Here is a 12807-nt window from a genome sequence, read left to right as displayed (position 1 = left end):
CTCCACTTGTCGATGGCTTTGAATAACTTATTGCATTCCAATCAATACTGCACTACTCTGAGGGGGAATCTACTCTCTTTTCCCTCACACTCTTGGCACATGTAGCTCGCTCTGAAACAAATCATTGCCAGCCACTCGTGGCCTCACTTCAACTGGCTCATTAGTTCAGATTTAACAAGGGCATCAGTGCTAAATTCTTGTGTTCCCTCACCATTTAGGCAGAATGTCTGACATGAAGGATGATGGTTACCTTTTGCAGTTCACCTCAATTCTTGAATTATCAGAAGAGGTGAACAATGTGCTGGTGCCAAGGGCATGTTCCTACCAATATCGCCTACTGAATTGTCCCTCGCTCATCCTGCGTACAGGGTCGCGGGGGGGCTGGAGCCAATCCCGGCTGTCATCGGGCGAAAGGCGGGGTCCACCCTGGACAGGCCGCCAGTCCATCGCAGGGCCACACATAGACAAACAGCCAGTCACACTCACACCTAAGGACAATTTAGGGTCACCAAGCAACCTAGGCCGCATGCTGCGTGTTGGCCGGTACCAGCAAATGATCAAGTATTGTGTTCTGAATTTCTCCAGTCAAAGGTGCTAGGAGATATTACTGACGTTCACAACACACATTGTCCCGTGATAACATTACTTAGAACAGCACAGTAGGACCCTACACCATGCTTCAGTGTTGCCTGCAGACACTCTTGTACTCTTGTTACACTCTTTCTTCTGCTACAGCCAAATATTTCAAATGTTGACTCATCGGTCCTGCTGCCATTTTTCTGCACGCCAGTTCCTGTGTTCCTGTGTTCATAGTTGAGTCTCTTGGCCTTGTTTCCATGTCTGAAGCTTTTTGGCCACAAGTCTTCCATGAAGCCCACCTCGCACCAGACTTCTCCAGGGTCCTACTGTTTTCTGCAGCTCTGAGCTGATGGCCCTGCTGGACGCGTTCTGATTGTGAAGGGAAGTAAACATGACGTGTCGTTCATCCGCTGCAGGAGGTTTCTCTGGCTGACCACTGCGTCTACAGTCCTCAGCGTTGCCCGTTTCTTCAAAAGAGCTTGGACAGCACATCTGGAAACCCCTGTCTGCCTGAAATGTCTGCCTGGGAGAGACCTTGCTGATGCAGTACAGCTACCTCATGGTGTATGACTCCACTAACAGCAGCCTCACCTTGTTAGCTGAGTTTGACTGTTCCTCACCCAGCTGTATTCCTCCTACACAGCTGTTTCTGTTTCAGGTACTAGATTTCATGTTTTGGAGTGTTTTGCCATGATAAGTGCAAAGGCTGGTGGTGGTGGCTGAAGTTAATGGGTCCCGATCTTCTGATTAGCGGCCTCTGCCTCTCAGCCACAGCTTGCTCCTCTAAAACAAGTTGGCACTGCTTTCCATTTAAAAATAAAACGTACAGCCACGGATAATACTGTTCAGTGTTACAAAGGCACTCGCAAAATAACACTCACTTGCAAACACCCCCCCCACACACACACACAAACACACACACGCACACACCCTTGTGTAATCACCTTACCTTGCACCAGAGTGTAGAAGGAGTCTATTGATGACAGGTTGGTTGTTATGGAAACGTCCTCATCCCTCCCTGACGTCTCAATGTCCACAGCAACAGCCCCTGACGACATGTCGCCGTGGAGATTGGTCACCACGCCGGTGGGGAAAGTCACATTAGTCAGACGGCCCTCGCTGTCATAGCTACAAGGACAGGGAGGATGCAGGGAGGGAGGAATAAGGGGTCATTAGTTGCCATTACTGTAAAGTGCTTTATGGATACATAACACACACACACACACACACACAAACATACGGCCAGGTTCTTACAGCTGAGAAGGTGGAATTTAAACTGGATGTACTCAGCAGGAGCTGCTTGAAATGTATTTAATTAGAGGAAGTAGATTTTCAATACAGTGAATTTCTAATCAGTCAAGTAGATTTTTTATTTTATCTTTATCTCTTGTCAAAAGACGAATCAATCAGTGTTCACTGGTCCCACAAAAAAAGTTATGTCTAGACATAAACTTGAGGGACTAATGGAGTGTGTGGAGAGATGATTAAGTGTGTGTCGCTTCAGCTTGACACCTGTCAGATGCTGACCCCGTTGAGCAGGTGCAGAACATTTAAGGTGAGACTATTCAGAAGTGTTGCAAAATATCTTCTCAACGGTTTAAAACATATATATAAAACATAAAATATATATATATATATATATATATATATATATATATATATATATATATATATGTCAGCTGAGATAGGCTCAAGACCCTGTACGCAGGATAAGCGGTTGACGATGGATGGATGTATATATATATATATATATATAACATAAAATATCTGTCTGTCCGTCCATATGTCAGTACAAAGCAGACATGTACTCAAATATAAACAAAGTAATGCTGCTCACTCATAGAAGGTAGTCCAGCCTATTTGGATGCTCTTGGTAGCCAGCAAGCCACTGTTTCCATGGTAACTAAACAATACCAGTTCCTGACCCTGAGCCGTGAGAGTCTTCAGACCTCCATTAGTCCCGATGGTCAACCAGATGACCTGTAGACACCCAAACACACACCACAGGTAACCACGGGGCAGTAGTTCCCTTTATGCTACTCACAAAAAGCAAACGTTACATACAAAAATGATTAAACACACTCTGCCACTACAGTCTTACTTGATGTCAGCCATCGCCTCAGGCATCAAACATCAGTATACTGTAGGTTTGCTTTATTGTCAATATCATGTTCTCCTGAAACTTTTGTGAGAAACAACACTGAATTCAAAATGATAATAAAATGAATTACTGGTATATTACCTGGCTGAATGCAGTTTTTTTTAAATCAACTGGTATTTTGATAATTGCATCTTACATTTTTCCTTTCACACGATGTCATGTACCCTTAATTCCTAAACCAGGATCCTCAATGTCCTAGACTCTCAAATCAAAATCTTAATATGGCTACAAATTGGTTAGAGACACTTGTAAAAATAAATCAAAACCTCTTGTTAAAAGAAATGTTCTGGAGCACGGCTAAAGGTCTCACCTGATTATCGGGGGCGACAATGCGTACAGGCAGCCTGTTGGTGTCTCTACGGATACGAAGGGTGTTCCCACTGCTGTCTGTCACCGCGGTTACATCCTCCTCATTGCTGAGAGAGCGGGAATGGAGGGAGCAATATTGCAAAGTGATAATTAACTAAATTTGAACATTTGAAAAAGAAGAAATTGTATTTTTTAAGATGTATCAAAAGAGAAGAAAACACAAGATCATTTCTTACTGAGATAGAAACAGTTTGTGCTGCAAAAACATCTTCGTTGAAAAATGATGACACATGACAGAAATGAGGGCAAAGATGACACACCAACCTGTAGCTGAAGTTGTATTTATAGTCACCAGTGACCAGAGACATGGTGAACTGGTGAGTCCCATTCAAATCAAACACATAGAGCTCTTGGGAGGCTGGGGAAGCCACTTCGTAGGAGCTGGGGCCTGAAGCCAGAGAGCCTGAAGACAGTCAGACAAACTTTTCTTATTATACACTATCTTTATTATTTACATTATTGGCTATTATTATTTACTTTCTTTTATTTAATGACGTGAACGCTATCAAAATGTGACAATTGCAACGAAAGGGTTATGTACATCCACCATATATATATATTTTAAACTTAATCTTTAATTTCTAATATTTGGCACTCCCAAATACAGAAAGAAGTGTAAGTATAAATATGCATATACATACCGGTAGGCGGTTGGTTGCGGCGTATGGCTCGAATCCGGATATTTCCCAGATCAGCCACATACAGTGTCCCATCCGGAGACACCACCAAAGAGGATGGGCAATTAAGTCGCGCGTCTTTAGCATAGCCGTCTCCCGTTTGATAGCAGTCACAGTTGGCGTCGTTCTTCAAGACCGAGGACGGTAGGGAGTGGGAGAGGACGAAGAAGAAGCACACAAAGAAAAGAAGTCATGTGTTGGAGAACAGAGGTAGGCACAACCAAACAATTCAGTAGAACTAAACTTCACATGAACGTGTTTTATTCTACTGTATTATTAGTACATTCCTGTTGAGCAGATACTACCTGTAGTCACTTTAACATTATATTGTATTATACTGAATCCATGTCGTTCTTAGACTGCTACTCATTTATTCTGCGGTAAGCAATTTATTTCAGAAGGATTTACTTTTTTATGTTCAAAAAATTCGCTCCTGACAGCAATCAATAAATCAAATAGTCTGACACAAAAATGAAAACAATGTGGGATCTGTGGCTTCAGCAGGACTGCAGTAAGCACAGAGCAAATGAAATGACTGGTTGGCCTTCATGCCTGTCCACCAACCAACCTGCGAGCACTCACTGCGCATGAACGTGTGTTTTGGGGCAGTGGCTTTGGAGGAATTTTTTTTTAAATATAGCTGTCTCTTGCTGGTTTCTCAACATTTTCTAACCTAGTTTTAAGTACTAATGGATCGGCTGTACTATGACAAGGGAATCAGGATTAAGATATGAAATGAACATATAAAATAAGAACATGAAGGAGTGAAAATGGCACTCCTCAGTGTTAGGTGATAAATATATAGTGTAGTACCTTGCAGTCACAGTCTGATGGTGCTCCAGCTAGATGGGTTATTTCTCCATCAGTCGACACCTGGTGGGGTCATAGCCAGACATAGACATTTGACAGAAGTAAAAAAAATAAAAAATTAAATCGCCCGGCTGAAAAGAAAACGGCACACTAAATCATTCAGTTAAATACTTTAATACCTATAACTATAATCCTGACTTTCACATCACTACTACTTCTGACTTGTTGGGAAAATTGTTCATCTGATGTTCAGGAATGTACAGTACATGAATGTGCCAGAAGATTACCTGTCGAATGCGGTGGATTTTCTTCTCATCCGTCTCCGCGATATAGAGGACGCCGCTGTAGGACAAGGCAATGGCTGTAGCTCCCTCTAGCATGGTCTGGACCGCCCTCTTCCCCATAGTATATTCTATACCAGGCACCTGGCAGTGCATGGGACGGCCTGACACAATACGAACCTGACCGCACACACATACATGGAAGTTAGTTAAGAATGATTAAGGGACACGGTGTATTTTTGAGTTTGGCAAAGTGGAATAAATTCAAAGAACAGAATTTGTAGTAGGACATACACTCACCTAAAGGATTATTAGGAACACACACTAATACTGTGTTTGACCCCCTTTCGCCTTCAGAACTGCCTTAATTCTACGTGGCATTGATTCAACAAGGTGCTGAAAGCATTCTTTAGAAATGTTGGCCCATATTGATGGATAGCATCTTGCAGTTGATGGAGATTTGTGGGATGCACATCCAGGGCACGAAGCTCCCGTTCCACCACATCCCAAAGATGCTCTATTGGGTTGAGATCTGGTGACTGTGGGGGCCATTTTAGTACAGTGAACTCATTGTCATGTTCAAGAAACCAATTTGAAATGATTGGAGCTTTGTGACATGGTGCATTATCCTGCTGGAAGTAGCCATCAGAGGATGGGTACATGGTGGCCATAAAGGGATGGACGTGGTCAGAAACAATGCTCAGGTAGGCCGTGGCATTTAAACCATGCCCAATTGGCACTAAGGGGCCCCCACACCATTACACCACCACCACCAGCCTGCACAGTGGTAACAAGGCATGATGGATCCATGTTCTCATTCTGTTTACGCCAAATTCTGACTCTACCATCTGAATGTCTCAACAGAAATCGAGACTCATCAGACCAGGCAAGATTTTTCCAGTCTTCAACTGGTGAGCTCTTGCAAATTGTAGCCTCTTTTTCCTATTTGTAGTGGAGATGAGTGGTACCCGGTGGGGTCTTCTGCTGTTGTAGCACATCCGCCTCAAGGTCGTGCGTGTTGTGGCTTCACAAATGCTTTGCTGCATACCTCGGTTGTAACGAGTGGTTATTTCAGTCAAAGTTGCTCTTCTATCAGCTTGAATCGGTCGGCCCATTCTCCTCTGACCTCTAGCATCAACGAGGCATTTTCGCCCACAGGACTGCCGCATACTGGATGTTTTTCCCTTTTCACACCGTTCTTTGTAAACCCTAGAAATGGTTGTGCGTGAAAATCCCAGTAACTGAGCAGATTGTGAAATACTCAGACCGGCCCGTCTGGCACCAACAACCATGCCACGCTCAAAATTGCTTAAATCACCTTTCTTTCCCATTCTGACATTCAGTTTGGAGTTCAGGAGATTGTCTTGACCAGGACCACACCCCTAAATGCATTGAAGCAACTGCCATGTGATTGGTTGATTAGATATCTGCATTAATGAGAAACTGAACAGGTGTTCCTAATAATCCTTTAGGTGAGTGTATGTAAAACATGCAGTGTGGGTAAAGACTGTACCTGTCTATTTTCAGTGATCTGCAGCACAACGTTGTTGTCCAGGACATAGATGGAGTTATCCATCGGATTGATGGCTAGATCTGTGGGCCATTCTAAACGAACCTGGTTATAGAGATGACAGAGGGGGTTAGGAGTGCTCTGCCTCCGTATCATACAGCTGATGCTATTGATTCTAATACTGGCTGAAAAGGATGTACAGTGAAATTTTGAGGTCAACTGAATAACTGTTCAAGTCAAACTGAGCTTGCACTCAGAGCGAGTGTCAAGTATTAGTACTTCAGGAAAAGGTGGTGCTTTTTCAATTCTGAAGTCAATCTTGTATAAGTACATTCTCAGTGGGTTTTTTGCCTCTGTATGAAATGCATTGAGGGAAAGTCAGAAAATGTCATCAGATCTAACCACATGCCTTGTTAAGATTTAATGCGCTCTATTTTTCTGATGGCACATCAGAGCCACTTATCAAATGCACTGAATCTATTTTACAAGCCTGCCAACTATGAATCACGTACAAGTAGAGCTAACTTGCTATAGGGATTTACGTTTAATGGAAGCATTTAGTGCCGATGCAAGTGCTTTACAGGAATGTTTCAGCTCACTATAGCTGTCCGGGTGGATAGGTTGGTGGCTGTAGCATATTTAGGTGCTCTTTGCAACGTTACCTGTCTTATGTGCATGCTAGTATCGCAGGTCAACGGTCGTGCAGAGGTCAGGTCATTGCTGCCCAGAACTGTGGAGATGATTCCATTACGATCCACTTTCCTGATCATAGTCCCGTCCACGAAGTAGATCAAACCGTTCCTATCAACTGCAATCCCTGCATGGAACGGAAACATTAAAATATTGTCATCCTAGTTGATTATACAACTAAACATATAGAGCCAAAGTGAATTTAAGCTCAGAAAAATATGTACATGTGGAATTAAGAAACAGAAAATCTGTAAATGTGTAATACGTGTTTACTCATGCTGGAATGTCTTCATGGTAATGAAGCCTAACAAGTTAGCTCAGATGCTAAATGCTTTGCTTGCTTTTCAGTGTGAATGTGATGAAAGAAGCTCAGTACACCAAGTTTCTAGTGTTACTCCTCAGCCAGCAGTGTGATATTGTTTCTACCTTGCATGCCTGAACACTTCCAATTTGAAAGCTTCAGAACCAACCCGTAAATTAAGCATCGGTTGACTTTATATTCCCCGGGAAAAACATTTCTAACAGGATACATGTGACTCTCGTCTACACAAAACCTCTGCTGACATCCAGTTGTGTGTCCACCCATAGCTAAAGTATCCCTGTGGTTCACCGTGAGATTCTGTTCCTTTCTGTTCCTCTCACAGGAGCAGCACAGTAACAAAATGTGTCAGCTCCTCCCAAGCTCATTTCATTTAAGGTGCTGTATGTTGGCTTGTGGGGATTCTGCACCTCCGGCACCAGTTTCTTTTTAGTGCCACTGATCGTTTCTCAGCACATTGTCAGAGTGCTGCAGACAGTCACTGCTTTTAAAGGGCAGGGAAAGAGGTGATCTGATTGTTCGTGACTATACCTACTGATAATATATCTCTAACCATCTTTCCAACTGTCAACACTGTTGTACAGGGGACCTCTAGCCACAAATATAAATAAATATCACATCACTCTGTATATGCATTGTGTGCCTTTACATTATGAAGCATTAATCTACATAACAATTTAGCTTAATTTGAGAAGACTAAATCCTTAATACTGGGATTTCCTACTATGAGAAGCAGTAAAAGAATGCCCTATGTACATGCTTTGAAAAAGATACACTATACCAGGGGTGGTCAAACGCTTTTGATTGAAAATATAACGGGCCAAATTCATAAGACGTAAAGAGAGAAGAGAAAGTAAATGTTTTCATCGACAAGTAATAAGTAGTTCTTCATAATGGCTCAAACTGAGAAGTACAATAACAAGGCTTGCTAAGATGACAGCGACAGTGTTTAAACCGGGATGTACAATGTACATACAGAGCAATTTATTAAAAATAAGCTCAAGCCAAATTTTCACAATTTCACCGTTGGACTGTGAGCCGCAGTTGGCAGCTGTAGAAGGATTCCTACCACAGAGTAAGACATGGGTGTAATTTATGAAGTAATTTTATGAATGAACATCCCCATTTTTATACTCAGAATAATTAAATAAATGTAAGATGTAGTTGTTTAAACTAAAATCTATTTTAATAGATACAACACATCCAAGAGACTGACATACTGATTATCTGACGACATAAAACAGCTTCGCTTGTGGTTACAAAGAAGCTAAATAACTTCATGTAAAGGATAATGACATTAAACAGAAGTTATTAAAATCACCTACGTGCAAATTAAAGCGTTAGTTTGCCAGATTTTGTTGATTTTTTGTGATTTGGTGTCCCTACAGTGTTATTCACAGCTGTCAGAAATAAGGATAGCTGTTCACGTGTGTATGCTATGATTACATTACTTATGATCAACAACTTTTCTTACAGCTAGCTTCAGCTGTCAGTTGGTGTGTGATGTGATGCTGTAAAGCATTAGGCCGTCCTTACAATAGGTTTCCTGCGTTATACAGTGTAAAACCAGGCGCTCCGGGCCCAGAGTGGCAATGACACACGCCATTCTCCTCAGTCAGTGTACCATCAAAATGATTCTGAAGCTGCTGTTTTAAGATAAAATGACTACAAAATGTTGCCTTTGATTCCACCTCTGCCTTTCAGGAGTCGAGTTAAATGCGGTGCTGTATTCTGTGCTGTTTAGCCAATAACCCTACTGTAGATGGGTCAGTAGGCCTATAGATTAAATGAAATATAGATATACTGTAATATCTTTGGCTACAACATCACGGTTCATGCTCACATAACCAATTATTCAGTGTGTTTTGATGCTGGGATCCAGACATGGAGCAATGATGTTACGCCAATAATTTATAACAATGACCAATGGAGGGGAGCCTCTAATTTGTGTAAAATCTTTATTTAACCATGTTTATTGTCAGGGACATTAGTAGACTGTGTTGAGCTTTGAGGTGCAATAACCGCAGACACAGTCGTGAGTCATCACTGTGACGGCTGCATTCGCTTGTTGCCAAATAAAGCAGAAAACGCAAGAATTGGAATCCCACTGCAGGCAAACTGCGGCCTATGTGTGTGAATATGTGTGAATGGATACGTTCGGTGGATGGAGCAATTACACGATCAGTCATAAGAAGTTTAATCCAATGAATGTCTTTCAGCTAGCTCCTAGATCCTACACACCACCTCACAGACGGTGCATATGCTGCAAAAATCTTCCAACTCTGAAACATATGAGAAATACAGGCCAAGATTTGAATTGGGAGGCACAGGTCAAACTTTGTGCCTGTGTGTGTGCGTCTGAAGAATCCTGTGGTTATGAAACAGTGTGTGTGTGTTTGGGTACGCACCTTTAGGTCCCAGTAGCTGTGCCTCTGTAGCTTTTCTTCCATCTCCACACCGTGCTTCATCAAATGGAGGACATTGTTCACCTGTACCAGCCAGTACTTCTCCATTACCTGAAAACACACAATGCCGTCTATCCTTTATCTTTTCCCTGTCGTATTTTAAGGACTGTAGCGGTCATGAGAACATTGCATTAAAATGAACAATAGAAACACTGATTTGTTTTTCCACTAACACTGTGTTACAATGGAAATGAAGCGCGTGCTTACTGATGAGGTCACGGGCACCGCTGAGCATCTTGGGTCGGTAGATTCGCCGGGAGTTAGTGTCCGACACGTACAGCTGTCCTGTTACTGGGTCGGTGGCTAGATAGTAACGGTGAGCAGGATTGTTGCTATGGAGATAAGTGATGGACAGAAGGGGAGGTAGGTAAACGAGACAGAAACAAGAAAGATTTGGTTTAGTTAATAATGTCACTATCTCTGTCAATCAATCAACATCTACAGACACTACGCCCAGTTCAGAGCACAGACACTAAAACCATCAGTGTGACAGTGGTGTATTGTTGTGTCCAGTTTAACAAGACAATTATACAAATGGGTTAAAAGCTTACAATGAAATCCTAAAAGTTCCAGCGTCATTATGATGGGAAAATGAAAGAGACTTTCTAACTGGTGATAATGAAGAAGTACTGAAAAAAAGTAAGGTTGATGAAGTAAAAGCCAAAAACTGGTAAGACAGAAAGTTTGAGAGCGTGTGTTGCTATTTCTATATACATCTTTTCGACTGTTTTTACTAAACTTAGTGTAGATGTGATACAGTTTATGTGAGAATGTAAGCAAGCACCTCCGCGTCGTACTGGCTGTATGTTTGCCATCACTTTTCTGTGACACAATTTTCTTAATATTTGCGGAAATTCACTTTACATCCAAACAGCAATCAATGCACGGACACAACAATTAAAAGAATCCACTATCTCGTAATAAGCACGGCCAATCATTTTATTCGGATCGATAAAAGCATTGGCTAGCCCACCTGAGCACTCTCTGCTCGTGCACTCACTGCACATCTATGTTTAATGATGCCTACCACACTGTCATATAAAATCCATCTCTCTCTCTCTCTCACACACACTCACACACAGAGCGAGAGTCATATATTACACCTTAACAAGCCTCGGGCCATAAATCTCTGTGGTTGGTGATATTCAGCAGATGATCCCTGCTAAAAATACTGTGCGTGTTCTTCTGTACTGTTGAGGCCAAGACACGCTAATATAGCATGCCCTTTTGTTTTCATTGAACTAGGGCTGGACCATATGGCCAAAAATGTTATCAAGATAAAAAGTTTTCGAGTTTAAAGGCTGATTTTTGTTGAAGAAACCTGATGGTTGATTTTGGTTTAAACTCTTCTTTATGGGCAACACTGGATGCCAGACAGTGGATCACTTCACAAATCTGAGGTAGAACATTCAAAACAATTATGATGAAATCTTTGTCAACAAATACGCCTGAGTAAAATTAAAAGTAAACGTTTTTTTCGCTCTTTATTCCTCAACAATATACACATTTTAATAAGAAAATGAAGTCCTACTTTGTGTGTGATTCAAGTGAATAAAGTCAAACATTTATTGAATATTTATTTTCCAGCCCTACATTGAACTTTTACTTAGGTGGCGAAAATCCCATTACAGTAAGTTCGAAACATTTTTCACGATGCAGGACAGGCAGCTCCACAGTATCAGGTATCAGAGAGACTACAACTCAAAAAAAGCACCGTAAGAAAGAACTTAATTAAATCCAGTAAATGATTTGATCTGCCGGTTGTGTGTGAACACAGTCTTCTGTCACACACTGACATCTTGATCATTTTAAACAACAAAACAACTTGTGAGGATGTTGTTAATGACAAAGCCTATTTGTGTGAAGTGAAGATCAGGGGCGGTAAGGAGAAGTATAGGAAGAAGCTGGATTAGACACGAAGAACATCACTGGCTTCAGACCACCTGGCCGCAGAGGAGTGGAAGGCAGCTGGGACAGAGCCAACAAACACAATGGCTTTCAGGCTAACTGCCCTCTCCAGCATGATGACTCCTCCCCTCCTCGCTGCCTGTGACCTCCACTGTGTGCCTCACTGCTAGCCGGGTGAGAAGACAGCTGATGAGACTCAAACAAGGCTGAAGACCCTCAACATGAGAGTCTTCAAAGGGTGAAGACCTGTGCTGTGGAAGACATCTTGCCTCATTCCTGTGTCATAGACGCCACAATCCAGCGGCTCCAGGGAATTCAGACCGGTGGCTTTGACCTCCCCTATAATGAAGACCCTGGAGAGACTCGTGCTGGAACAGCTGCGGTCCATGGCAGGCGGGTGCCGGAAGGCCAGAAGGGCCGGGGTTTTGCTTTGGATGGTCATCAAAGAGACACCTGAGCTGGAAGGCAAATCCTTCGATTTTCTGGTCAGTTTACTTTACAACCCTCACCTATGGTCATGAGGTTTGGGTCGTGACTGAAAGAATGAGATCACAGATAGAAGCTGCCAAAATGAGTTTCTTCTGCACCTGGGCTAACCCTTAGAGATAGAGTAAGTGCTGCGACGCAGCCGCCAGAGCTAATCGCAACCATTCTAGACAACGCTTATCATTCCACCAGATGTGCCGCAGCTTGTTTCAGAAGTGTCCCACAAACGTCTCTCCGCTCAGCTCTGTGGAGAACACGCGGCTAGACTATTTTTAACGGAAGCTGCATCAAGCTGAGAGACCAGATCGAGCATGGCAGGAAATCATGGCACAGAGAATTCAGTCAACTTTCAAAATACAAAACCCTTTGCAGACTCCTGATCATATATATAAACACAATTAAAACAGACAAAAAAGAAACCATTCAACAATGCAACCTACTTAACCATGTTAGAAGTACACAGATCAAGGAAAAATTACCAAGTCAACCAAATCATGCAGGCAAACCGATCCGTTTCTGAAACGCCCCCTGTGCAAGGAGTGAAACAAACCC

The 12807-nt window shown here is 42.4% G+C and overlaps 1 protein-coding gene across 6 annotated transcripts in view; it reads right to left on the bottom strand.

The window, feature by feature from the left end:
• Window positions 1-12807, bottom strand: part of tenm3 (teneurin transmembrane protein 3) — an 824111-nt gene that overhangs the window by 21040 nt on the left and 790264 nt on the right. For all 6 annotated transcript variants that reach the window (XM_038714618.1, XM_038714620.1, XM_038714619.1 and 3 more), the window contains 11 exons: window positions 10069-10193; window positions 9805-9912; window positions 7050-7204; window positions 6391-6492; window positions 4884-5057; window positions 4600-4659; window positions 3751-3913; window positions 3374-3512; window positions 3051-3156; window positions 2417-2559; window positions 1529-1707 (listed from right to left, as the gene is read on the bottom strand). In XM_038714618.1, the coding sequence (XP_038570546.1) occupies window positions 1529-1707; window positions 2417-2559; window positions 3051-3156; window positions 3374-3512; window positions 3751-3913; window positions 4600-4659; window positions 4884-5057; window positions 6391-6492; window positions 7050-7204; window positions 9805-9912; window positions 10069-10193 (1454 nt within the window). The remainder of the gene's footprint in view (window positions 1-1528; window positions 1708-2416; window positions 2560-3050; window positions 3157-3373; window positions 3513-3750; window positions 3914-4599; window positions 4660-4883; window positions 5058-6390; window positions 6493-7049; window positions 7205-9804; window positions 9913-10068; window positions 10194-12807) is intronic.

The sequence above is a fragment of the Micropterus salmoides genome, unplaced genomic scaffold (assembly GCF_014851395.1).
Source record: "Micropterus salmoides isolate LMB-PRFRI ecotype aquatic unplaced genomic scaffold, ASM1485139v1 Ms_hic_scaffold_12, whole genome shotgun sequence".
NCBI classification, from domain to species: domain Eukaryota; kingdom Metazoa; phylum Chordata; class Actinopteri; order Centrarchiformes; family Centrarchidae; genus Micropterus; species Micropterus salmoides.
The sequence above is the reverse complement of the archived record's forward strand: the minus strand, read 5'-3'. Positions and strand labels throughout refer to the sequence as shown.